The sequence below is a fragment of the Suncus etruscus genome, chromosome 1 (assembly GCF_024139225.1).
Source record: "Suncus etruscus isolate mSunEtr1 chromosome 1, mSunEtr1.pri.cur, whole genome shotgun sequence".
In the NCBI taxonomy this organism is placed as follows: Eukaryota; Metazoa; Chordata; class Mammalia; order Eulipotyphla; family Soricidae; genus Suncus; species Suncus etruscus.
The window spans coordinates 24,482,424-24,509,389 of NC_064848.1; the positions used below are offsets into that span (position 1 = coordinate 24,482,424).

Here is a 26,966-nt window from a genome sequence, read left to right on the forward strand (position 1 = left end):
TCTATGCCTCAGCCCTACCAAACTTGAATCAATCCCCTGGACAGTGGTTCAGCTCAGTGGGGAAGCTGCCCGTGGGTGCTCTTCCCTGCAGGCTGTGAGCACACAGAAGGGCAGCGGTGGTGGTGGTGGCTGGGGTCATTTTTCAAATAACTGTTTCCCAAACATCACAGTCTCCATAGAGCACCTCCCCAGTGTTCATTCCAAACAGCAGAAGCTTCCTGGTCAACTCTGAACGAGAAATTAGTGGCAAATTAAACCCCTAGGAAACAGAACCATCTGACCTCAGGTGTGGAATAGTTGGGCATGTGCCAATTGTCTGTTTAAAGACTCCTGCCTGCAACAGTGGCTTGGCTCCTGGATTATTGATCCAGAGCCTTTCCTCTTTCTGATAGGAGTGAGGGCAGAGGGTACAATAGGTGGGTCTAATGTCAGGACTTTTCTGCAGAGACCAGGAGGAGGGGACTCAGCCTGTTACATTGTGAGTATTGCATGCTAGACACAGGTCAAGAGAAGAGAGCATGCTGAGAAGAAAGGCCACTCCAAGGGGCAGGCGAAGGAGGTTTTTTAGGGACCTCCTCTGCAGACATGCCTGGGGTCCCCCCTGCTCCTTTGGGCTCAGAGCATTGCTCAGACACTGACACCACCAACATCACCACAGGTTCAGGAGTGATTTCACTCCTGGAAGTAAAGCTGGAAGCCACCATCTCAGAGCCTCCCAGCCCAGTTGCAGGGCCAAAGAGGGCACTCAGAGGACAGGGGTTTACACAGGGGGCCAGGGTAGGGCCTGCACTCTAGGGGAACTCATTGAGATGTTCCCAGATAGAGGGGGTGGGGGCCGTGTCGACCTCTTTGTCTCAGCATGAGGAGAATGTGCCTGCAGTCCGTGGTCATGTGGCCTTTGTCAGGAACGTGAATGAAATCTGAAGTGTCTGCTCTGCACGGTGGGCAGCTGTAACATGACAGCTGCGGGGGTGGGGGGTGGCAGGGACGCCCCTTCCCAGCTCTCACCGCCCCCATTCTGATCTTGAGTGAGGAAGCTTGTCTGGCAGCCCCTACTCAGCTGTCATTTCACATCAGTTCCTGTAGGTTCCTGGCTCTCATGGATGAGGGCCAAGTACAAACATATGATCTGCTCCATCAAACGCACAGGGAAGAAGACTCAGTGTTCTTTTGGGGGTGAGTGATGGGGGGTGTGAGGTTGGATTTGCTGCCAGCGATCGAACCTGGGTCTCAGGCAGAGCTTGATCACACAGCCATGTACATTCCTAGCCCCACTGGAGTCCTCTGGAGAAGGCTTTTCTCCCACAGCATGAGACAAACAGGGTAGTACGTGCAGCCTACATTGGGGTTCGTTCGCCTTCACCTCCTTGCCCTCCCTGCTGCAAGCTTGGGACCCTTGCTGGGTGGGGGAGGGGAGGAGCTAACAAAAAGCCTGAATGGTTGTATAGGATTCAAGTGTCTGTTCTGCAGCAGAGAGAGGCAGTGTTTGTCCCCAACCACCAGTGCCAGAGCATGAAATGAGGCATCCTCTCCTGGTGTGTGTGGTCTGGTTATCTCTTGGGTTGAGGCTGATACTCTGGATGAAGGCACTGGGATACCCTGCTCTGATTGGTAACATTTGCTCTGATCAGTAACATTTGGCATTTTACAAGCCTCTGTTCTATCCTTTGTCTGGTTCTGTTTTCTCACAGCCCGGTGAGATTGATATTTGCATTCTATCCTCGCCACTGACAGGATGCTGAAGCGCTACCAGAGGCTGGTTTCAGAGTGCACAGAGGTGCCAACACATTTTCAGTGCTGGAGCAGGAGCTCAGGGCTCTCTGGGGGAGTGGAAGGTTAACTGTGTTTTGTGCCTTGATTTCCTGAGAGATCAGTCAATTACTTACCCAAAGGTGAGGCTAGAAGAGCTAGTGCTGGCTTGCATAACACAGCACCTGTCATTCCTTGAGGCTAAGTGACCCTCAGCAGACTATGGAGAAGTGAGGTGGTCCAGGGAAGTGGAGGTGGTTGCCTAGCTCCAAAGGGGACAGCTGAGAGTTGAGCGTCGGTCTTGCAGACACCTGCCACTCTCTTACACCCTGGACTTGCTACAGCTCTAGAGCAGTTAAAAATGAAAAGTAAAGACCCCTTGTTAGGGCAATGCAGTCAATAAGCGAGCAAGGTCACCGGGTCACTTTGAAGAGCAGGCAGCTGCAAGGCAGGACCTACGTGTTTGTCCTGGGTCTGATGAGTAGGGGCCTGGGCTCCCCTCCAGACTCTAGTCCTGCGCTCCCCAGATCCCTGAGCCAACAGGGAGGAATGCTCTGGGGGCTGATGTCAGGTCTCACTGGCCGGCTTCATGGTTGGAAGAGAACCTGCATTCCAGCCTCATCCACCCCTCCCTGCCAAGTGAGGACCTCGTTTCAGGCTCTGAGCTAAAATCCCCAGCCGCCTCGTGAATGCTCCCAGTTATTTTTAGGTAGGGGACTTGTTATTTTCTCATTTCAGCCCACTTTGGCTTCCCTGTGCTGCTGGGTTAATGTTTTCAGTCTAGCAACGTATGTTGGAACGACCTTTTATTTTTAGCTGGGCTTGTTTTCCTTCCTGAGAATTCCCTTTTTTTTTTTTTTTTTTTAACTTAACACATATGCACACAAATAGGCTTCCTTCTTTCCTCTCCTCCCCCTCCGCTCCCTTCTAAGGTTCTTCATTCACTATATCGCATCATAACTTATTCCCAAAGGCAAGTACAAAGCTTCATCTCATTCCAGCAAAAAGGAAGAAAGAGACTTCAGCGAGCGCCCACGTCCCTGATTGTAACTTGGGCTGCTTACTGCTTATCGTTTTGATTGAAGCCTCTTCCCCTGTCACTCACCCTGTGTTCCCTGGCAGGGAGGCTTAAGGCTTACATGCTTGATAAGTGCTTCTTATCCCCTGGGGCCCAATATGACTGCCCAATACCCTGCCCAAAGACAACCTGTGGACCTTGGGCCCAGCGGGGGTCCAGGGAAGCCTCTGGAGCTTGCATTGGTCAGACTGGTTGCAGGTTTCTGCCTACTAGTGTGTTGCTGTCATATTTGTTCATGGACACCTACTAGCACATATATATTACTTGTATGTGCTCATCTTCACATAAATAGAATCAGACTCGTACTTCACACACTCATGTACATAAACTATCACACTTACGCATGCTTGTGGAGCATTCTCTCTCAGCATTTGATTCTAGCTCACAAATAACCACCTCTGCCATCAGGCCTTAGGTCCACTTGATGCCTGGTCCACCCTTTCCCTATTCCTTCATTGATGCTCCCCCCTGTATGTTGACAAGACTGTTTTAAGAATGAAGCTTAGCCAGCCCTCTAGCATCAGATAAAGAACCGTCAGACATGCAGCTCCTGCCTTTGATAACTCACTGTTGTCTCTGTTAAATGTGCACCTCTTAGCCAGGTAGAACTTGAGCAGATGCTAAGGAGCCCACTAGGACCATGAACTTCTAGAGCAAGGCCAGGTTTGATAGAACCATGTCTCCCCATAAGCTGCCAAACTGGGGTTTCATCAGGGTATGGTGAGAATATGAAAAAGGGGTTCTGACTGGCTAGATAAATGTAGTCCAGGGGGTCAAGTATCAGTATAGCATTTCTGGAACTACATACTTCCTAATGAATAAGTAAAAATACTCGGCTGGACTCTGAATTACCCAACCCTCAGAGTTGTGTTGGGTTCCCTCTCAGGACTCTAAACCCTGTTCTTGAGTTGGAACCTGCAATCCTGTGCCAGTTCTGTGGGTACGAACATGTGCTGCCTCAATAGTACAGCAGGGTGTTTGCCTTGCACACAGCTGACCTGGCCTAGATTCCTAACATCCCATACCAAGCCTGGTCCCCCAAGCCTGTCAGTAGTAATTCCTGAGCATCGCCTAGTGTGGCCTAAAAACGAAAAAGCAAATAATAAATCAACTCCTTCAGATTCTGGTAGCAAGGAACTACCTTGCTGTCTCCATGGTCCTAGGGACCATTTCTTGTTCCAAAACATGCTCCTCCTCAGGGGTAGCCTGTTGGCTCTCATCACCTGAACCTGAGTTTTGCCTTCATAATTGGCTGCCTATGTTGGTTGATGAGAATCACCTTGACTGAAAGTAAGGGTAAATTTATGTCTACAAGAGAGTGGGGGGGTCTTTTGCAGTGAAACCTGATGTCTCCAGGAGTGATTCAGGCTGCTTTGAAAGCACACTTTCATCCAGGGTTGTCAAGACTTGTAACTGTGGTAGTTTAAATTATCCCTTTTAAAGTCAAGCACCCCTGAAAAAAATGTTCAGTATCAGAGAATTGTAAACCGAAACAGTGAGATATCATCTCATATTAGTGAGAATGGCATGTATCAGAAAGATTGGAAACAATCTTGGCAGGGATGTTGGCAGGGATGGGGTAGGAAAAGATCTGTCATCAACGCCTGTGTGTGGGAATGTGGCCTAGGCCAGTCTTTGGCAGTGGGGTGGGGAGGTTGGAAGGGACAGTGTAGGGAATAAGGCCACACCCAGAGATGCTCAGGACTTAATCCTGGCTCTGCATTTAGGGATCATTCTTGGCTATATTCAGGGAACCATATGTGGTGCTAGGGTTCCAACTGGGGTTGGCCAAGAAGAGCTTTAACTCTTTGAGACCTGATTCAGCTTTGTGTAAAATAGTAAGGAGACTTCTCAAAACACTAGAATATGGAGGTTATAATGCAGTGGCTTCAATCACTTCTTGGCATCTACCCAAGCACACAAAAACCTTAATTCAAAAGGTATGTGCAGTAGCTAAGATATGGAAACTGCCCCATGTCTCATGAAGGACTGGCTGAAGAAGTTGTGATACATATACCCAATGAATCAATGTAATTGTAAGCAGAGATAAAACCGTGCAGTTGGCTACAACTTGAATGGAGCTAGAGGGTATTTTGATGAGTGAAGAAAGTCAGAAAGAAGGAAGATGATCTTACTCATTGTAGTATAGAGCAACAAAACAAGGGAACAGTATTGAACAAGAGACAGTGTTGAACAATAACAAACTCTCATGGCCTTGGATTGCAAAACTCGGATTTTCTGGGAGTGGGTGCCTGGATTGAAGAAACAGAGAAGTGACAGGGACAGTGGCCGATGGTGTCAGCCACTTCAGTGGTGGTAAAGATGCCTAACTTTGCGCATCAAAGCCATAAATTACACTAGTGTAACCTAAACTACAATACAGACTTAAAATAAAAATAAAAATACAGGGCCCGGAGAGATAGCACAGCGGTGTTTGCCTTGCAAGCAGCCGATCCAGGACCAAAGGTGGTTGGTTCGAATCCCGGTGTCCCATATGGTCCCCCGTGCCTGCCAGGAGCTATTTCTGAGCAGACAGCCAGGAGTAACCCCTGAGCACTGCTGGGTGTGGCCCAAAAACCAAAAAAAAAAAAAAAAAAAAAAATTAATTAAAAACACAGATTTTAAAATGTTAAGTATTGGTTGAAAAGGTAAATGAGGGGCCGGGAAGGTGGCGCTAGAGGTAAGGTGTCTGCCTTGCAAGCACTAGCATAGGACGGACCGCAGTTCGATTCCCGGCGTCCCATATGGTCCCCCAAGCCAGGAGCGATTTCTGAGCACATAGCTAGGAGTAACCCCTGGGCGTCAAACGGGTGTGGCCCAAAAACTAAAAACAACAACAAAAAAGAAAAGAAAAGGATTTAAAAGGGGCCGGGAAGGTGGCGCTAGAGGTAAGGTGTCTGCCTTACAAGCGCTAGCCAAGGAACGGACCGCGGTTCGATCCCCCGGCGTCCCATATGGTCCCCCCAAGCCAGGGGCGATTTCTGAGCACATAGCCAGGAGTAACCCCTGAGCGTCAAACGGGTGTGGCCCAAAAAAACAAAAAAACAAAAAAAAAAAAAAAAAAAAAAAACGAAAAGGTAAATGAAATTAGAAATTAGAATTCAAGTACTCTTTTTTTGGGTGGGGCACGCATGGCGGTGCTCAGGGGTCACTCCTGGATTTGCACTCAGAAGTTGCTCCTGGCAGGCTCAGGGGACCATGTGGGTCCCAGGACTCAAACCAAGGTCTGTCCTGTGTTGGCCGTGTGCAAGGGAAACATCTTGCTGCTGTACTATCACTCCACCCCCTCCTTTTTTTTTTTTCACCTGGAGATGCTCAGGACCACTCCTGGCTCTGGACTCAGGGATCACTCCTGATAGACTTGGGGGACAATATGGGATGCCAGGAACCCGGATCAGCCAGCCTCTGCAAGGCTACCACTTGCTTGGTCTCTGAAAATCAAGTACTTTCACCAGGGATGATAAGGGGCTTTGGGGGCTGTTTTCCAATTAAAATGTACATCTGAGAGTTAAAAAGTCCAAGATATCAGTTTCCTCACAACTCTGGAACCCTCCAAGTGGGGAAAGATGACAAAGTAGAAGAGTGTAGGAACAATCACAGATGCAGAAGCTGGTATTCTGGAGCCTGTTCCTGCAGAGTGTGAAGTAGAAGGCGATAGACTGCAGTGGCGCCATTTCCTGAGAAGACAGCCCAGCTTCCTCAATGCCACTCTGGTTCCTCACCCTTCCTGCTCCAGCCTCAGTTTCCTCTTCTGTGTTGAGTGCAGGGGAGAATCCTCTCTGAGTACAGGACTACCCTTGGTAGTGCCCTGAGGACCAATGTTGATGTGGAGAGAGGGAGGGAAGTGTCATGTCTGTGTATGAAATTCCCTTCAGGACATTTTTAGAATCTGGAGCCATAGTACAGTGGGGCAGGCACTTGCCTTGCACATAGACAAACCAGGTTCTATCCCTGGCAGGGTTTCCCAAGCACAGTGCCAGGAGTAATTCTTGAGTATCACTGAGTATGTGACCCAAAAATCAGGAGGGTTGTGGGGAAGCATTTCTAAAACTGTTCCCTATGCTCTAGATAAGAAAAGTTCACTTTGGGGGCCAGAGAGATAGCATGGAGGTAGGGCATTTACCTTGCATGCAGAAGGACGGTGGTTCCAGTTCCATATGGTCCATCGAGCCAGCCAGGAGTGATTTCTGAGTGTAGAGCCAGGAGGAACCCCTGAGCACTGCTACGTGTGACCCCCCCCCCAAGAAAAAAGTTTACTGTTTACTTTGGGGACTAGAGTGATAGCACACCAGAGAGGGCATTTATTTGCCTTGCATACAGCCAACCTGGATCCTGTTCTGACATCCCATATGGTCCCCTGAGCCTACTAGGAATAATTACTGAATGCAGAACCATGAGTAACCTCTGAGCACTGCTGGGCATGGCCCAAAAATTAAAGAAGAAAAGTCCACTTTGAGCAACTGGAAAGCTAAAAGAAGAATCTCTGTGTGTGTGTGTGTGTGTGTGTGTGTGTGTGTGTGTGTGTGTGTGTGTGTCTGTCTGTCTGTCTGTCTGTCTGTCTGTCTGTCTGTCTGTCTGTCTGTCTCCCCCCTCCCCCACCTAGCACAGTTCAGGTGTTATTCCTGAATTCTGCACTCAGGGATCCCTCCTGGCAGGTTTGGGGAGTGTGGGGGGAAACTATATGGGATGCCGAGGATCTAATCTAGATTGGCTGCATGCAAGACAAGCACCCTACCTGCTGTTCTATTACTCTAGCCCCTGTATGTGTGCTCTTTGGGGTCAGGAAAAGTGGCAGTTTCCTGGACTGGGGCATATGCCTGGAAAGCACAGAGACCCAGCTTCACTTCTCTAAGCTTCACTTCACTAAGGTACAACCCTTAGTGGCCCCTACCTGGCTCCTCTCGGACAAAGCCCTTGAAACAAAAGCAACAAAAAGTGGCAGCTCCCTGCTGGGATGTGATAAAGAGGCCTTGTTAATCCTGCAGCCCACCTGCTGCAGTGATACAGAGTCTCTGCATCACTCTGCAGGAAATGTTTCTGGGAAGGAGGCAGCAACTCCGCCCAGGCACCCAGGTGAGGCCTGTCGGAGGTGAAGGGATTCTTCAATTGGCAGCCAGGGTTCACCACAGCAACTGAGCCAAGGGAAAATCATAATTTTTTTCTTAGCACCTATATTGCATGGGTACGTGGTGCCCACGTATATGGCGCCCATACCTCACTTTTTGAGATGTGCACTTTCCTGCTTTCGTGCTTGATTGGACCAGGGCTCTCTCTCCACCTTTGGAAAAGCCTCAGCTCTCTCTTCAGCACATTACTCATTACTCCCTTCTCTTATACTCTTATTCCTCTTCCTCAGGACCTCCAAAGAATTTTTTCTTAACCAAAAAAAACAAAAACAAAAAGGGGCTGGAGAAATAGCATGGAGGTAAGGCATTTGCCTTTCATAAAGAAGGACGGTGGTTCGAATCCCAGCATCCCATATGGTCCCCTGTGCCTGCCAGGGGCGATTTCTGAGCATAGAGCCAGGAGTAACCCCTAAGCACTGCCGGGTGTGACACAAAAACAAAAACAAAAAAAAAGGGCCCAGAGAGATAGCACAGCAGCATTTGCCTTGCAAGCAGCCGATCCAGGACCAAAGGTGGTTGGTTCGAATCCCAGTGTCCCATATGGTCTCCCGTGCCTGCCAGGAGCTATTTCTGAGCAGACAGCCAGGAGTAACCCCTGAGCACCACCAGGTGTAGCCAAAAAAAAAAAACAAAAAAAAACAAAAAAAAAAGTTTTTTTTTTCTTTTGGTGGAGTGTCATATCTGTTGGTTCTTGGGTGCTACTACCAATATGGAATCCAAGGATCACTGTCGGCATGTCAGCCAGACGGGCTGTAGTTTCTCCACAGCTTCTTCTATCCATTTTACCAATCCTGAGTGCAGTTCCTTAGAAGGAATGAACTCACCCTAAGAAGCAAGCTTGAAACCCGAAGATAGCCCAGGACTTTCTTCTAGTCTGAGGCGAAAGGTCCTATAGAACCCAGTGGAGTTATTGGTAATATTCCACACAGAAAACCAGAGACCATGTTTCTGTTCAAGCCAGAAGGCAAAAAGACTGGAATATAGGTTCCTGCTCAAAACACTCACACAGAAGGGGTGTGTTGTGTTGTCTGTCTGTCTGTCTGCCTGACTTAGCTCAGGGGTTATTTCTTGCCCTATGCTCAGGAGTGATCCCTGGTGGTGTTCAGGGCCTCAGTGAATGAAATGTGGGCTAAAGTCACTAAATGAAATCACAGCTAGATCAGCAGGCTGCAAGAAAAGAACCTTAACCCTGGTACTATCCCTCTCTAGTCTCTGGTTCCATTCTGTTGGCTGCATGAGGGAGGGCAACTTGCTTCATTCACCTGCTACTTTAAAGGTAAACTTTAAGGTTGAAAGGCCTTGCCTTGCACATTGTTTATGGTCTTCCAAGCTCTACCAGCAGTTATCCCTGAGCACAGGTCCAAGAATAAGCCCTGAGCAGCAATCTTTCAACACTTCCCTATGACCCCTAATAAGAAAAGGATAAATTTCAGCAGCTGAAGGAGATGCTTTACATGCAGTAGTCCCTGTTCATGGTCAGCATCCCATGATCTCCTGCACATCCCAAAGGAATAAAGGTTCACCTCCTACAGAGGAACCCAGAATAAGGTGTGACACATATCTGGGTACTCTGGGTCTCAATTCAACTGACACAAAGGAACCACCTCCCTGGCAGGAGGTGGAAGCTCTGAGTTGAAAGAAACCCCTGCCCCCAGCCCATTTGTGGGCTCTACTTCCACATGAGTTTGGATTTCAGTGGTGTTGACTGGAAAATCATCACTAATTCAGTGGTGGTGGTGGAGGGGGAGACTCCAAGATCACTTGCATGCAAGGACTTGTGACTCCCAGGGGTAAGGCGGCTGGCAGGTTCACCCAGCTACAGGGGAACAGAGGCCTGAGGGCCTGGTGGGACACATCCCTAGGGGGATTAGCTGCTCTCCTGAAGCAGTTCCAAAGCAGGGAAGCCCAGGGCCAAGAGTGAGCCAGATCTCCACCAGGCTCTTCTGGCCAAGCAGCTGCACTGGGCATCAAGCCAAAAACTTGTCTGGGTGCAGGACGGTGACCCCCCTGATCAAGCCCAGTGGGGATGGGTGAAGTGTGACCGATGGACAGCAGATGTGTTGCAAGAGGTGTTGCAAGGTACCAAGAAGCGTGAAAAGGCTGTTTCCCTCTACAGTGTCTGGCTCTGCAGGGAGGCCAGCAGCCCACATTCTGTTTAGTCTGTGACCAAAAACTTGCTGGGTGCCATTCAGACTGGGGTCACATGTGGGTGGGTGAGTGGGTGGGCTGCTCTCAGAAGATGTGGAATATGCTAGCATGCAGCTTTTGTCTTGGAGTGATTGCATGCAGGCTGCCTGATCTGACCTATTTCAGCCAAATATGTGTCCCCTAAAACCTTGGGGCAACAGGGGAATCCCACGATGACCTGATTGACCCAAAAGAGTTACTCCTGAGCCAGAGGGAGAAAGTGGTCTCAGCTGGTGGCACAGTACAGAGTTGGAGCCAGCACCCTGCTCTTCCCATGTCACAACTCTCACCGAGCCATTACAGGGTGAAGTCCAGGGCTGAAAATAGGGCTAGGAAGTCGGGCCTTGGAGGTAGGAACTCCAGGTCCAGTCCCTAGCACCGCACTATCTTAGCTAAGAAATACTCCGGAAGTGGCCCCAGACCAGTAGGAGTAGGAGCTTTGTGGTCCCCGGTGTAGCTCAGAGTGGTAGAACACAAGCCTGGTATGCAAACGCCCAAAATTCCTTTCCTGGCCCCTCATCACCCTTTGAACCCTGATCAGTGGGAGTCAGGCTCACCACCCACTTGCCTGTGGGTCACTGGGTGTGGTGAACATGGCCAGACTGCCTCCTGCCTTCTCTTGCTGTGTGACCTGTGTGAAGCAGCACCATCCCTGGCAGTCCCCTAGAGCTTCACAGTGGGGGAGATTGAAAGGAAAGACTGGGGCACTGCACTTAGCACTCAGGCCCCTGTGGGTGGGAAGGGGTGGCCACACCCCACATCTGAAACCTGATGGAAAACTGATGGTTGAACCTTCAATCCAAAGCACTCAGCTTGTCCAAGCAGCACGTTCCCTGCTGGTTGGGGTCCTGCTTCCTCTCCTCCCACGGCTAGCTCCATCAGGTTTCGTGAGAGTGTGTAGTTAGAGTTGTGGGGAGCCCTCATCCCCCATGGCTTTTTCACATTAGCAGGCAGCCCAAGGGCTCTGCGTGCTGAGCCCCACTGAGCCCAGCAGACCAGAAAATGTCCCAGTGGAACATCCCCCTCTAAGCATATGGCCTCCCCCAAGCCTTGCTGGGCTCTAGCAGAAGTGCCCACCTCCTCTCAGAGCCAGCCTGAGGGGGCATGTGCTCACAGGTCTGCACTAGGAGAGTCCTTTGCAAACCTGTTTTTCTTTTTAAGTTTTTGGGTCACAACCAGTGACACTCAGGGGTCTCTCTTGGCGCTGCATTCAGCAATCACTCTTGGTACATGGGGGACCATGTGGAATACCAGGGATCAAACATGGGTTGGCCACATGCAAGGCATGCACCTGTACTATTTCTCCAGCCTCGGGCCTATGTTTATCTTGGGGATGTTCCAAGGTGACATTTTCTGTCACCTTCTTCAAAGTGACCATACAGCCATGATTTGTGTCGAGTGCATCACGCCACTCTTGGACTTGGATCCTGGTAAACCCCAAGCCCTCTAGAACCCTCACTCTGCCTCCTAAGCTTTACTGCCTTGTGATCTGGGATCCTTGACAGGTTTGAAGGCCAGCCTAGTAGGGAGAATGAAAGGTAAAGACCTATCATTTCTAGTGAGCTTCATCCATCCTGTGTATGCAGGCCCACCAGCTCTCCCCTGAGTTGTATTCAGTTCCTTTCAGGCTTGGGCCTGCTGGAAAGCTAGCCTGCTTGTTCCAGCTTCCTCCCTCTGATGCCACTTTCCCATGCTCTGACCTCAAGTCTACTGCATCCACTGGGGAGAGCTCTGATCCATGTGCCCTGCCCCAACGCTCCCTAGAGCAGGTCTCCATCTGTGTGATCCATTCAGTGAATGTCAGTGCTGCAGGGACAGGAAGGAGGCATGGACATGCCTGCCCATTCCCTTGTTCACTGTTCCTGAAGGGAGAAGAGGAACATAGAAAGGATTCTTTCCTCCTATGTTTATTTTGAGGTAGGGGCAGTCATGGTGGGGCTTGGGACACTGTATGTGATGCAGGGGATCGGACCAAGGTCAGCCATGTACAAGACAAGCACCTTAATGCTTCTATTATCTCTCTAGCCACCACCCTTATTATTTTATTTTATTTATCATAAAGCATGGTAGATTATTTTTTTAGTTATCCACCTGAGTTTTAAAATCTAGATTTGAGACTGAATAATAATAATAATAATAATAATAATAATAATAATGAAAAGATGAATAGAATGAGGTGGGTAGCCTGACGCTTAAAAATTCATGTCCAGCCCCGGAGAGATAGCACAGCGGCGTTTGCCTTGCAAGCAGCCAATCCAGGACCAGAGGTGGTTGGTTCGAATCCCAGTGTCCCATATGGTCCCCAGTGCCTGCCAGGAGCTATTTCTGAGCAGACAGCCAGGAGTAAGCCTTGAGCACTGCCGGGTGTGGCCCAAAAACAAACAAACAAAAAAAATTCATGTCCAAGTGTGTGTGACTTAAACCTGTATCTAATCTAATGTAGCTATTGAAGTTAGGTAATTGTAGCTACAGAGTTTAGCTCTTGAGCTTCAGGGGTGGGGAGCTAGAGAAAAAGGGAGAGGACAGCAAATGAGAGAATGAGAGCAAGAAAACAAGAAATAATAATGGAGAGAGCTGGGGGTAGAATGAAAATGAGAGAGAGTGAGTGGGACAGAGACCAGGAGAAAGAGTGAACAAAAGAGGGAGGGGGGCAAGAAAAGATGTGAATAAGAGAAACACGAATCATGGTTTACCCCTTTTGCCCTGGCCTGACCTGCCCTCTCTCTGTTGCAGCCCTGCCTCTCTGCCTTTCATGAATGTGCCCACGTCCCTTCCACCCACCACTCTCTGCTCCCAAAGAATGAACTTTTTCCACATTCTTTCTCCACCCGCTGTTCCCCTTCTAATGCTTCCTCCTCTGGAGGCCAGCAGAAATGCCCACCCTGTCTGCTTCCCGCCTGAGAGGCTTGAAACCCCAGCATGCCACTTCATCATTCAGGTCACTGTTCAAGAATCCAGAACTGGTGTAGCTAAGCAGCTCCTGACTCCCTTCCACGACCCATCTCTTCACTGGTACCATTCGTCCTGGGAGAACCAGGAGGATTACCTGGCTATCTGGCTGGAGTCAGTGCTATCTAGGGAGTCAGCAGGGTGGGGGCAGGTGGCATCAGCTTCCTGGGGCTCCTAGTGACTCTCCCTTGGGAAAGAAGATCTTCCCTAAATAGACCTTTTCTCCAGGAAAGCAGCTGTTTCCTCTACATCATTCCTGTAAGCTCAGCCTGCTTAGAAACATATTTATCCTCCTATGTTCTTGTCTTAATTACATTTTTTTTCTTTACTAGCATCTTTATCCATTATTTAAAAACCACTATCAAAGATAATTATACAGCATTTCCTTCCCTTCCCCATAGTAACTATTCACTTGCCTGTACCACGTTTTGTGACCCTCATCATGCATGTTTGTACAAATAGCAGCACATCTCAACACTCGTGCATCCAGGTGTAGACATCCAATGGGTCGAAGCGTGCAGGGCCTCGATTCGGAGGTAAACCTAACCATCGGGTTCCCTTTGGGGTGTCGTTTCTGGCCCATGGTCAGTTTGGAAACCCCACAGTGTATGCTCAACCATAAGTGATCTTGGTTTTTCCTTTTCAACTTAGCATAATTTTATGCATGCATTTCCATGTAGCCACATACTCTTCAGATTTATCATTTTAATAGCTGCTTAATATTCCATCCAGTTAGCGTGCCATAATTTACTTAACTGTTCCCTATTGTCGGGGCCTTAATGAAAATTTGAATTTGCCGTGTAATACAAAGGAAGTGCATTCTAATGATCACCAGGATGGCATTGCTGCCCTAACTGCATGCCATTAGCAGGCCCACTTTGCCAAGGTGCCTATACTTTAGGGAACAATCAATCCTGAGAGGTGCGTGCACGAGGCCATAGGATATAATAGCTAATCTGTTCCTTGCGTGAGTGTCCCATCCAGGCTGGTATTCACGTAGCAGCCTCTCTTCAGAAGATTGTGTAACCCTCAGCTTTGTGCATTGGGCATCTTTATTCCAGCTGCTTTATCACTGCAGTCAGGGACTTCCATAAATTGGCTGAAATTTGGGAGTCCAGAGCCATTTTTTATCTTCCCTTTATCATTCACCATGCCACCCACAAGCACTAAAGATCTGTTTGTAGCCAGATTCTGTGAGGGTGAGGGCTTACTGGAAATGCCCCTATGATTAGATGTGCGGCCCCCACTATTAAATGACATTTTGCATGCTACAGGCTTGGTTCAGTGCAGAGGGCATACTGGTCACGCACTGGTCTGTCGCTTGTGTGAGGAAGCCTGAGGAAAGTGGTTTTCATGGGTTGTGGAATTCTTCAAAGACAGGAATCCACCTTGCAGAGCTCAGCCCCAGCCCTGGGCCCCACATGACTATGCCCATCCACTATCCCCTGGTTCAGAAGTGACTGACAGACTATGGTGCAAGTATTAGATAAGTCTGTTATGTTATTTTTTTTAAGTGACCTGCCATTGTCTTTCATAGCACTTCTCTTCCCCTCCTATTTAAAAAGAGAACCTCCTCCCCAACTAATAAGGGATCCCAGTTTCCAGGGGAAGTGAGGGGGGGTCTATGGAAGTGAACTTTTTCCTTTGTTTTTGTGCCATACTTGACTGTGCTTAGAGATCACTGCTGGCAGGGTTCAGGGTGCCAGGATAGAAGCATGTGTAAACATGTGCAAGGCAAGCACATCACTTACTCCTGCACTCTTTCTCCAGACCCCAGGAAGAGAGGCTTTGCCAAAGTTCAGGCCATACCAGAGGCGAGATCTGGGGCAGAGACCCAGAGTGACAGGCATTTCCCTTCAGTCCTCCATCCCTTCACTCTTAGACACTGAGCCCGATGTCTCCTTGAACTTCGGGTACATGTGCATACCTTTCCCCAGGTGCTGTAGAGCCAGCAAGGGGCTAAAGAGGTGACTGGCTCCCAGGGCTAGTATGAGGCTTTTGCACTTGGGGGATTTGATCCCCAAGCACAACCTTGAGCACTGTTGGGGTGGCCCCCAAAAATTATCAAAAACAGAGCAGAGCAGACCAGGAACTGGCCATCTGCTCTCTCTCTCTCTGCAACCTGGTTTGTTCGAGGAAAAAGCTGTTAGAAGGAATAGGCAGCAATGCTAGGAGGGCAACATACCTGGAACCTTGGTAGGGGAGTGAAAAATTACTCCTTATCCCAGGGGGGATTGTCATGGCTTGTTAGGGCTTTATTGTTGGGGAGGAGGATGCTCCCTAGCAGTGCTTAGAGGTCAATGGGGTATCCTGGTAATATTCGGCCCAGCAGTATGTGCCGCCTAGTTTGGTGCTGGTGTTGGAACTCAGAGCTTCACTCTGCCTACTTGGCCCTTAACTGAGTTTCAGAATGGACAGACAGAGCAGTGATTCTCAAACTTTGATCCCCTTCCTGCTGCTCCTTGGTTGTCCCCTGGTCAGCTCAAACTATACTCTCATTGATATGCTTTCCACCTGTGTACCTTACACCCACCTACCCACCCACCCACCCACCCACCATTATACTATCCTGAGAAACACCACTGTAGAGAGAATTTGCCCAGTCTACTCATGTCTCACAGCAGGAGAAGGAAGTCTGGAGGTGCTCTGGATTCACCCTGACTGTGAGGAGTCTGGACACTGCAGATAGGGACCTGCCTTGCCCTCAAAGGTGCATGCACACATTCTTCCCTTAAATGCTTCCAGGCCTCAAGGAGAAAGCATTGGCACAGCTAGGACGACGGACATGTATGCCTGTTCCATCACAGCCCTGTAACTGCTGCATCAGAGTTTTCTGCAGGAGGAGCCCAAGAGGCAACATGTCACACCTGTACCCTTTTCTCTGCCCCCAGAGTTCCAGCGGCAGGAGAGTGTACGGTCCCAGCGCAGGGGCCTCCAGCTATATGACACCCCATATGAGCCCGAGGCCCACAGCATCGACTCGGACTCCGAGATCACCACCAGCCCCCGGTTGCGGGAGAGCAAGCTGCCCCAGGACGATGACAGGCCTGCTGATGAGTACGACCAGCCCTGGGAGTGGAACCGAGTCACCATCCCCGCCCTGGCAGGTGAGGAGTCTTGAAGTGTCTCAAGGGAGTTTAGGGTCAGCATCTCCAACGTATATGTGTGGGTCTGGAACACCCCCCCATACCCCCTATAGTTTTCATTCTTCACTAAACAGCTGTCTCTGCGACTGGGGAGGAAACTTGCCGTGCACATGATTGCATGTTTATGTTTGATCCTCTGCATCCTGTTTTGTCCCCAAAAGTACCCTCTAGGAGTGATCCCATATGCAGAGATGCAGATAGGAATAAACCTTGAGCATTTCTGAGTGTGGCTCCCACTACTACAAAATAAATAAATAAATAAATAATGTATACTGCATCACCCCTTTCCAGGCAGAGCCGGGAGTCAGGCAGTGGATTCTGTCTTCCCCTCCAGCTCTGAGCAGGCTTTTCTGCCCTGACAAGCTCAGCTCAGGGCCTTCCGAAGCATGTCAGGAGCTGCAGGGGCCCAAGGGGTCAGAAAAGTCAAATGCCCATACCAGCAACTTCATGCCCATGGACATGCCAGGCCACCACACTGTCTCTTTCCCATCTATAAAACTGGTCCCAGCCCTGGTTGTCCAGAACCTCCAGAAGTGGAATAAGCAAGCTCTCAATGCTCTGAAGAGCTTCATATCAAAGGGCTGTTATCAGTGCTCAGGGAGGACCTGTATGAAAATGTCATTGTATGTGAGAATAGTGCCATGCAAAGCCACATCATGCAGTGACAGGAGGCCCATCTTTGCACAGCAGTGCATGATGTCAAGGCCCTCTAACACTTGTTGAATCCCCCACTCTGAGCTGGGCGTTCTGGTCCTTTCTTCAGTCCCCTCTCTGCTTATAGGGCCCCCACTGCCTCACTCCCCTCTGTGTCCCATTCCAGATAATGTGCTGGAGATGAGGTTCTGGGGGTGGGGGTTCAGGGTATCATCAGTCCCTTAGGTCTGAGCTTGCTTCTGAATCTCCTGCCCGTTGTTGAAGCTCTTGGGTTCGTAGGTTGTGGGGACATAGAAAACAAGTATTAGCAACTAATACTGTTGTACATATCCAGAGTCATGCTTTGTAGAGAGTGCTAGTTCATTGCTGGGTTCAAGGTGTGGGGGTGGGAATGTCACAGCTAGACTTGACAGTGACACCACCTTGGGGAAGTCCTAGACACCTTTATTCCCTCCCCACCGGCCTCCCAGGCTGGGCTGGGATTCTGCTCCTGCCACATCGAGTACATGTGTATTTGTTTTTCACCATGCAACAGCTAGAGGAAGGCTCATCACTGTCCTCCTGGTGTGGTACACTCCTTTTGCTAGATGCCCGCTTGAGTGTTGACACCTTCCTACATTCTTCAAGGAAGGGTAAAAGGGCAGAGAAAGGGAGGAAGGGAAGGTCCCAGATAATGTCTATTTCCTAAACAATTGTGAGTCATCTCTGAGCCAGCCGGATGGCTGATTGAAAATAATCCTGTTAGGGTGGTGGTGGGGGGAGCAAGAGAGGTGGAGGACAGGAAGTGAGTGTTTAGCGAGCTCCAGTTATGCAACTGGCATGGGCTCACCCTCCGGGAAAGTGTGGTGGGTGTGGCTTCATTCATCACACAGATGACTGAGACCAGGGCTCAAAGAAGGGCGAGCTATTCGCTCAGGGTCAGGCAGCAAAGGACCTCCTGCTAGTGCAACTTGCAAGATCCAAGTCTTGGATCTGTTACAATCATGTTAGCATCTTGAACATGGTGGGTGGGAAGGAAGGGTCTGTCTTAGTCTTTCTTCACCTGAGGTGGCTCTGGCGATGGCATAGTTAGGAGGCCCATTGCACTTGGCACCTGCTAACCTTGGCCCATGCCCACCCATGCCTGACCAACACTCTGAGTCAGACGCAGCTCCAGGCTTGCTCTTCCCTTTGAGCCTGTGACTCACGCAGCCTTCTGCGCATGCAGAATAAACAGGCTGTCCTGTGTGGGAAGGCTTCTCAGGCACCCGAGACCTACCCACTGTCCCAGCCCACCTGGGTCTGTGTACCCTCCACCTTTTGCCCTCCACCCTTCTGGGCACCCGAGAGGTCCGGCCCCCCTTGTCCCGCTTCCCACAATTCCTTGGGCCAGCGCGAGGAAATGAACCATTGTGTTTGTTCCGGGAGCTTTTCTGCTCTGTAATGAGTAACAGTTGTAATTAATGTTTAACACGTGTGAACAGCAGGTCTGCGGAGAAAGGGGTGGGAATGGGAGGGTGTAAGGAAAGAGAACTGGGCTCCCTCGCTTCCTTCCCTGGGCTCACATGTTAAGGAGGGACAGGTTTTTCCAGTTGGGTTTTCTGTTTGACACATAAGTGAATTTATTTAGTAACTTGGGGGGGGGTGAGGGGAGCAAAGTGTTTCATCCTTTTGAGACATTAGCTAATTAGATTGATAGAAACTGTCCCTTCCAGTGGAGAGCCGTTGTCTCTGCTGTGAAAACACACCACACACACACACACACACCACACACACACCAAATGTGATATTCTGGCTCAGCTTTTCATCTGGGAATGTGGGGTGCGTCCAGCAATGGCTGTGACTAGAGATTGTAAAACCCGATGAGGTCACAGATCTCGCCCTGTCCACCCATGGCCACACCTAGATAGATCATTGCCTGGCCCTCACAAACACTGGAACTTCTGTCCACTTGTGAAGCCCGCCACCCAGAGATCTTCCCTGGACACTTCACCCTAATGCCTGACTATACTGTTGGAACACTGCAGGGGCTGTAGGGGGCTGGCCTTGGACACTGCTTGCTGGAATGCCACACCAAGCACAGTGCTTAGGGAGCCCTGTGCACAGGGGCACAGGTGTATACCTGGGTGGCAACTTGCTGCCCCCTGACAGCCAATCCTGTAGTTTGTCATCCCCTGCCTCTCGTCTCACCCCTGTGTAGACTGGGGCAGCAGATGGCTGTAGGGTTGGGTGGGAATTTATGGGTTTCTGGGGAAAGGGGGCTCCCCTGAGGTTCTCTTCCAAGGCCCTTGGGTGAAGGTGTCTGAAACACAATATGATTGAGCAGGTTGGCATAAGCACACAGCGTAGAGCAAGCAAGAGCACGAGCCCCAGGCATCTGCTTTCCAGCCAATGATGCCGCTTGCCAGCCAGGGTACCTGCTTACTTGCTCCTTTATAATGGGAAAGGTGGCAGCAGGGACTGGAACTGCCAGTGGCCACAGCCACTGTCCATCCATCACTGGCTCTTGTTTATCACTTTTGTTGCTATATTTTGTTGGGGTTTTTGTTGTTGTTGTTGTTAGTTTTTGTTTGGGGGCCACACACAGCGAGTGTGATGTTCAGGAGTTACTCCTGGCTCTATGCATTCAGAAATTGATCCTGGCAGGCTGGGGGACCATATGGGATGCCTGGAATTGAACCCGGGTTCGTCCCAGGATGGCCTTGTGCAAGGCAAACGCCTTACTGCTGTGCTATTGCTCCGACTTGTATTGGGTTTTTTTTTTTTGGGGGTGGTTTTTTTTGTTTTTTTTTTTTTTTTTTTTTTTGGTTTTTGGGCCACACTCGGCAGTGCTCAGGGGTTACTCCTGGCTATCTGCTTAGAAATAGCTCCTGGCAGGCACAGAGGACCATATGGGACGACGGAATTCAAACCAACCTCTTAGGTCCAGGGTTGGCTGCTTGCAAGGCAAATGCTGCTGTGCTATCTCTCCGGCCTTTTTTTTTTTTTTTTGAGGAGGCTTCCTAGCACCATTTGGCAGGGCAGTGTGGATCAAATATGTTTTCACATGCTTGGGCCCAGCTGTCCAGCTGTATTGGGGACCCCCAGGGCTATATGTGCAGTGTCCCAATAATGGGCCCTGAGTACACTGGGAAAGGCACACACTCCAGCTCTTGGAGTATCCTTCCAGCCATAAATTGTCTTTCATAAATACCCATGACAACAATAACACAAACTTTGCGGGCTTGGGACCACATCTGGTAGTGCTCAGTATTTCCATTCTTGGATCTGTGCTGCAGGATCATAGGGAACTGCAGGTGCTGGGGAGATCAAACCACAAGCAAGGCAAGTGCTCAGGAGCCCTGCCCCACCCCAGCAATGTGGTTTCAGGGACTAGGTGGCACCGTGGACAGGATTGGCCGTGAGCTTGCTCAGAGGCCGCTGGGAAGCAGAAAACAGGGATCAGGTGCAACCATTCACTGGAGGCCAACTCATGCCTCTTCCCAGGGTGGAGATTGGCTGGGCCCCCGCCTTGGTTGCATTGTGTGCCAACTCCAGGGAGGAGGAGCTGCTCCAAGCCAGGTAAACTGGAAGGTACTTAGCCTCACTCAGCATTTGGGAACTGAGCCCTTTGCAGGATTTTCCCCCCTCATGTTTCCTAAAGCCAAGCAGCAGCCCACAGGGGCAGAGTCTTGTTGGGGTTCAGAGTTCAATGAGCAGACCCATGGTGCAGGCACACCTTCTGCCTCCAGCCCAGGCACCGTGTGCAGGTGTGGGCCATGTTCCCAGGGCCAAGGCAGCCTCCTCAAGTATGGCCATGCACTGCCTGCCCTCACAATGAAGAGCTCTGTTCTCTGGGCCCCACCCCCATGGTATATTTGCAACACCCCCAGGGCCTGTATATGTCTGCAAGGTGAGAGCACAGAGGCCTCTTGTTGGGCATCTGGGGATAAAAAACCAAACATTTGCTGTGGCACTGTCATCATCACCTTTCTCCCACACCCTCCTTGCACAAGACTACAGGGAAATGGATGAGACCTCCACCAGGAGGACAGCAAGGGCCTCCCCTTCCCCTTTCCTTAGTTTCCCCAATTCTATAAGAATTCCAGGCCTTGTCGATGATGCCCTAGAGCCTCAGCTCACTGTTGGCCTGTGCAGAGTTAGACACCCAGAAGTGCACGGAAGGAGCACCTGGACTCTTTTCTGTGCTCTGTGACGATTTGATCTCACAGAAAGTGTGTATCTAGGAACTGCAGGGCTGGTTGGAATATGCCCTGCACTTCCTGTTAGGGTCCTTCTCCCATATACCCCATAGTTGACGTAAATGTATGGCACCAGACTAGGGGGCCAAGTGGTAGAACAGGAGGGAAAAGTCAAAGTCAAGAGGTGGCCATAGTAAGAGAAAGGCTTAGAAACGCTGGCCTAGAAGTAGAGTCCTGCTCACTGCTTCGTGCACCAATGCCTTTTTTCCCCAACACACTGCCCCTTCTGCATGCCTCCCCTTCTAGCATTCTATGACAGCTCTGCTGTCCCCTCCCCCTGGGACTTAGGGTCTTGGACATTCCATGAACCCTCTCTCCCCCTCCCTGTTCCTGGGCCAAGGCACTTTATGGCACCCACAGAGGGGAGAGGCCACCCAAGGCCACCTTGGAGTAATGGGGTCCAGGGCTGAAGACCCAGGACTCTCTACCTGGCATGGCAGCAACTGCCCCTGGCCAAGCACATGTCTGCATCTTGTTTGTGAAATCACAGCCAGAGCAGCACAGAGTGGGGATCTAGGATCAATGGAGCACCTGCCTTGTGAGAAAGAGTGAGCATGTGCCAACACTTCCATTTTAAATCCTGCTCCCAAGTTTCTTTTTTTTTTTTGAGGAGGTGCAGGAAGGTACCTCGCCCAGTGCTACTTGAGGGGCACTGCGAGTAGTGGAACCAGGGTCAGCCTCATCTACAACAAGCACCACTCCTATGTCCCCTTCCTATTTCCTGTTTCCCAGTTTCCTTTCTTAATTGATGAATGGAGGTTCTTTGCTGTCCTGGGTGACACCTGATAATTAAACTGTTAAAGACACCTGCTGTGCACAGGGCACTGGTCTTGGGGTGGGGCAGGGATTAGGGGTTATGTTCTTCCTGGAACAAAATAAGATATAGCCGAGGGGTTCCAGGTAGTTGGGAATTCAGCGGAAGTTGGAAAAAAGAATATGGATTGGGACTTAAGTGTAGAGCATACACAAGGTTCATTTTCATCTCAAGTACAGAGAATGGCCTCTCTTGAGCCTGGATGGGATCTCCAAAGGGAAGAATCCCCTGCATGTTGTATGTCACTCATCACTAGAGATGACACTCAGTGAGAGAGTACTTGCCTTGAATGTGTGAGGCTTGGAAGTTGTGTCCTAACACCAGGAAACAAAACATGGTTCTTGTGTATGTGCTGCCAGGGGTTAAACCCAGGTCTCCTGCCCATAAAGCATTCACTGCACCATTGAACCCCCAGCATCTCCATCCATTCCAGCTAAAGTGTTTACCTAGCCAGCAAACAAGGCTGGGGAGACCAGAGAGGTTCAGAAATATTCCCAGCATCACAGAGTAAAGGCAGAAGCAGACCCCAAGCCTGAATCTTTCAGACTTCAGAATCCACTGCACTTCCACCATTCCCTGGCCTTACCTATGCACACAACTTTCGGACCAACAGTATGTCAATCCAGGGAAGTTCCGAGATTGTGCATAATGGGGTGGGAGGGGGTAGAGCAGTGGAAGGCACAGCCAGAGCAAAGCGCTTAAGGCATAAATAAGTGAGCTTGGTGACCATCGTGGCCAGTGGCCAGCATGGGGAGGGTGTGGAACCCAGGAACTCGTTGATTTTGTCTCCTCTGACACTTCCTAAGCTCCATTCTGGGGCAGACAAGAGGAGAAAGAGAGTGCTCGCTTCAACAGCACAGATACTAAAATTGGAACGATACAGAGAAGATTAGCATGGCCCCTGCGCAAGGATGACACGCAAATTCATGAAGCGTTCCATATTTTTTTAAAAGAATTTTAAAAAATTAATAAAAGAAGTTTTAAAAAAAAAAAGAAGAGAAAGAAAAATTCCACTCCCAGATTGATCAGGGAGAGGGATGTGGGTTCACCAGGTTTTGATAAGAGAGGGAGATGCGGGCCCGGAGAGATAGCACAGCGGTGTTTGCCTTGCAAGCAGCCGATCCAGGACCAAAGGTGGTTGGTTCGAATCCCGGTGTCCCATATGGTCCCCCGTGCCTGCCAGGAGCTATTTCTGAGCAGACAGCCAGGAGTAACCCCTGAGCAATGCTGGGTGTGGCCCAAAAAAAAAAAAATAGAGAGGGAGATGCCAGTTCCCAGGGATAGTGAGCAGCACACTGTGGGGGGGAGGGCTGACTGGTGACAGACCTTGGAGCCACTCTAGTGGTCAAGTACAATGAATCCAGACATCTATAAATCTTGGGTTATCAAGACCTTCCCAACCCCTTAAGAGAACCTCATCTTTTTTCCCATCCAACCTTACTCCCAGGGCTAGAATCTTTCAACCTTTGCTCTCAGAGGACTGCAGGTTCCTCCAGCATGAGAGGCAGTGTATGCCGGACAGGAATTGAACTCAGGGTCAGTCAGTTTCATCGACATGAGGGATTGGAGAGATGAGTTCAGGGTAAGGGAATAACCCCAAGAAACACCGGGTGTGGAACACTGTACCTCCTCTTCCTCAAAATAACAGAAATGATAAAATCTACCATTCAAGAAGTAAGTCAGAAGAGAAGGATAAACACAGAATAATATTACTTGTATATGGTAATTAGAATAACTGTATGAGGGATTGCAATGGATTAAAAGGGTGGAGGCCTAGATTACTCTTGGCCCCAAAGTATAGGAAGGAAAAAGAAGAGTAGAGGGGAGAAAAAGAAGAGATCAATCAAGGGTCAAGGGCAAAGGGGATTCAGTTACATCGGTGGTGTTAAGGAATGATAGCTCAAAATAAATATCTTAGCCACTGAGGCAAAGACATTGATCATATGACCTGAACTTTAAAAAGGGCCAGAATGATGGTGCTGTAGTAGGGCGTTTGCCTTGCATGCGTCTGACCCAGGACAGACCCCAGTTAGATTCCCTCCCACCCGCCGGCATCCCATTTGGTCCCCAAAGCCAGGAGCTATTTTTGAGCGCATAGCCAGGAGTAACCCCTGAGCATCACCGGGTATCCCCCCCCCCCAAAAAAAAAAAAAAACATAAAGCCTGTCAAGATGGCTTGGAGGTTGGGGGACATGGAGGGAATCTGGAAAACACCGGTGGAGGGACGTTGACACTAGTAGTGGAATGTGTTGTAACATTTTATGTCTAAAACTAAACTATGATTTATAAAAGTAAATCAAGGTGCATTAATAAAATTTTAAAAATTAAAATAAATCTACCATGTAAGACAAAGGGTAGACCCCAGCCTTGGTATCTCATCCAGAGGGTGAAAAGTGGAAGGAGTTCTGGGGGTTGGGGGGGTGAGAAAGGAAGGAACAGAGTGATAGGACAGTAAGTAGTGTGCCTTGAATATGGCTGATGGATTAAATCCCCAGCATCCCATATGGTCCCCCAAGCAGCACCAGGAGTAAGCTCTGAGCACTGCTGAGTGAGGCTCAAAAACAAAGACAACAATAGTAAAGAGGTTCTGGAACTGATGGGGCCTCCTCTCCCCAAGAGTCAGGTGAACTGGGTCCCCGCCTGGTACCACAGGAGGACTGGGATTTGTACCCAGCCCACCCTCCTGTCTCTACCCCCACGATGCCCCCCCTTGTCGTTGCCTGTGGGGTATTAATGAGGTTCTCCCTTCCCTGCCATACTCAGAGGTGAAGTGATTTTTTCCCCCCTCCCTCCATGCAGATTTTCTTTTGTGGGCTTGTCTTTTTTTTATTCTTCTATAGAAAAATCACTAAATTAAAAGAATTGCCATTTTAAATTACAGATTAAAGAGAAACTTAATTAGAAGGAATGAAAGCAGTTGTGTTTGGAGCTTTTGTTCTTAACCTGTTATTGTGTGTGTGTGGTTAGTTTTTTTTTTTTTCCCCATGTGCTGTTGAATCACTGCTATCGGAGTTTGTGTGTTTTTAGGTGAAGTGATTTGCCTAATTAAGGCTGTCATTCATCACCACCTGTTCCCACTAAAATATATTGCTATATTATTAAGCTTGCAAGTAAATGTATGAATTAATTCAGGAGGGAATTACAGTGTTGACTAGGACTTTATTAGGTTTTATCCAATTTATATGGTGTGAAAGCCGATATTTTTCCCAATAACGCAGAACAGCAGCTCATTAAGTTTCTTCCTTCGCTCTTTGAGCACCTGTGTTGTCGGGAATATGTACAAGGACGAGGGTGGCGTAGGGTCAAGGGATGCACCTTCTACCCCAAGGGTGCTCATGGAAACCCAGACTGGTGAACTGGCAACTAGAGGCTGTAGGCATGGAGACCAGGTGGGTCTCTGGGAGAGGGCAGTAAGGGGAGATTTCTTCCCTGGAGTCTTTCCACAGAACAAGTGGGGTTGGTAAGTGGGGCAGGCTGGGAGTTATGGTAGTTGCTCATGAACAGGGCCAGAGAGGGAGGGCTGGTCGGGTGGGACCTGCAGAGGAGCATGGCCCTGCCCTGCTGTGGGCAGACTCCATCCCACCATGTGCCACATTACTCCCCTACTGTGTCATGCCCTGCCCCATCAGGTGCCTTTTCTCAGCTTCACTTCTCTCCCTCCCTGGCCAAAGGTCTGTAGAGGGCCTTCCTACTAACCGGAACTGCCCAGTTCTCCAGTGGAGCAGGTGGTTGGGGGCAGGTGGTCCTTATCCCCTTAGCTCATCCTCAGCCCAGCCCCTCCTCTGGTCCTGCCTTAGCCTCCAGCTCATTTTCTCCAAGGAGGCCCTTCTTCACCTGGCTCTTTTTGTATTCACCCAAGTTCTCAGATCCCGTTAGAATGATCACTTCCTGGAGCCGGAGAGATAGCACATCGTAAGGCCTTTGCCTTAGACGAAGAAGGACGGTGGTTCAAATCCCGGCATCCCATATGGTCCCCCGAGCCTGCCAGGAGCAATTTCTGAGCATACAGCCAGGAGTAACCCCTGAGTGCTACTGGGTGTGACCCAAAAACCAGAAGAAAAAAAACAGTCACTTCCTGCTTCCCTTCTGTTGATAAAAGTCCTCTCACCTGCCTCCAGAGTCCCCCCACGTACCAATGTAACTGTCCTGACCAGCTAGCCCAAAGCTCAAAGGGCTCAGCTAGAACCTGAGCCCTGGTTTCCATGAGCAGCTGTGGTTTTGCAGAAAGCCTATGGGAAAGACAGAAAGGGGCAGATGCCCATGTAGACAGGTATCTGGGCCCCAGCCACACCATAGAAGCCAGGCTTCATTTCAAATAGTAGGTCAGGGCACTCAGGACCTGGTCCTCAAAAGGGCCTCAAGATCCTAGGACCCTACAGTCCTCTCCTGGTAGGATGGCACTTGCCTTGCACATGCTAATGCACATTCGATCCTTAGCACCTCACATTGCTCCCGCCCCCAGTGCTGCCAGGAGTAATTCCAAAGTGCAGAGCCAAGAATAACTGCGGAGCACCATCAGCTGTGATCCCAAAACAATACACCCCCCAAAAAAAGAAGTCAACCAACTTTTAAACAAGTGCCTTGACCCCTGTCTTAGCTCTTCATGTACCCCCATCCCATATTTTAACCAATAAGCTTTTTCTTTTTTGTTTTGTTTTGGGGGAGGCCACACCTGGTGGTGATCAGGGGATACTCCTGGCTCTGCACTCAGAAATTGCTCCTGGCAGGCTCAGGGGATCATATGGGATGCCGGGAATCAAATCCAGATCCATCCTGGGTCAGTCACATGCAAGGCAAACACCCTACCTTTGTGCTATTTATCCAGCTCCACCCCATCAATAAGCTTTTTCTTAGAGCAGCTCTAGGTTCATGTGATAAAATTGAGCCAGAAGCTCTCGCATCCGCATAGTGCTTACCCCCAACCTCTCCAGCCAATAATCATGTTCAGAAGTGCCCAGACAAAACTGCCCCAGTAAAACTTGAAAATTGCCCTCCACTTACTTCTCTGAGAATGTAGTTAGAGTCCTTTTTCAGCCCACCGTG

The 26,966-nt window shown here is 49.6% G+C and overlaps 1 protein-coding gene and 1 non-coding gene across 2 annotated transcripts in view; both read left to right on the forward strand.

The window, feature by feature from the left end:
• Nucleotides 1-26,966, forward strand: part of SHB (SH2 domain containing adaptor protein B) — a 110,885-nt gene that overhangs the window by 66,131 nt on the left and 17,788 nt on the right. The window contains exon 3 of the mRNA XM_049784145.1: nt 15,981-16,196. Coding sequence (XP_049640102.1) covers nt 15,981-16,196 — 216 coding nt within the window. The remainder of the gene's footprint in view (nt 1-15,980; nt 16,197-26,966) is intronic.
• Nucleotides 22,763-22,869, forward strand: LOC125996313 (U6 spliceosomal RNA). Its single transcript, XR_007491248.1, has one exon. It is a non-coding gene; the product is annotated as a U6 spliceosomal RNA (small nuclear RNA).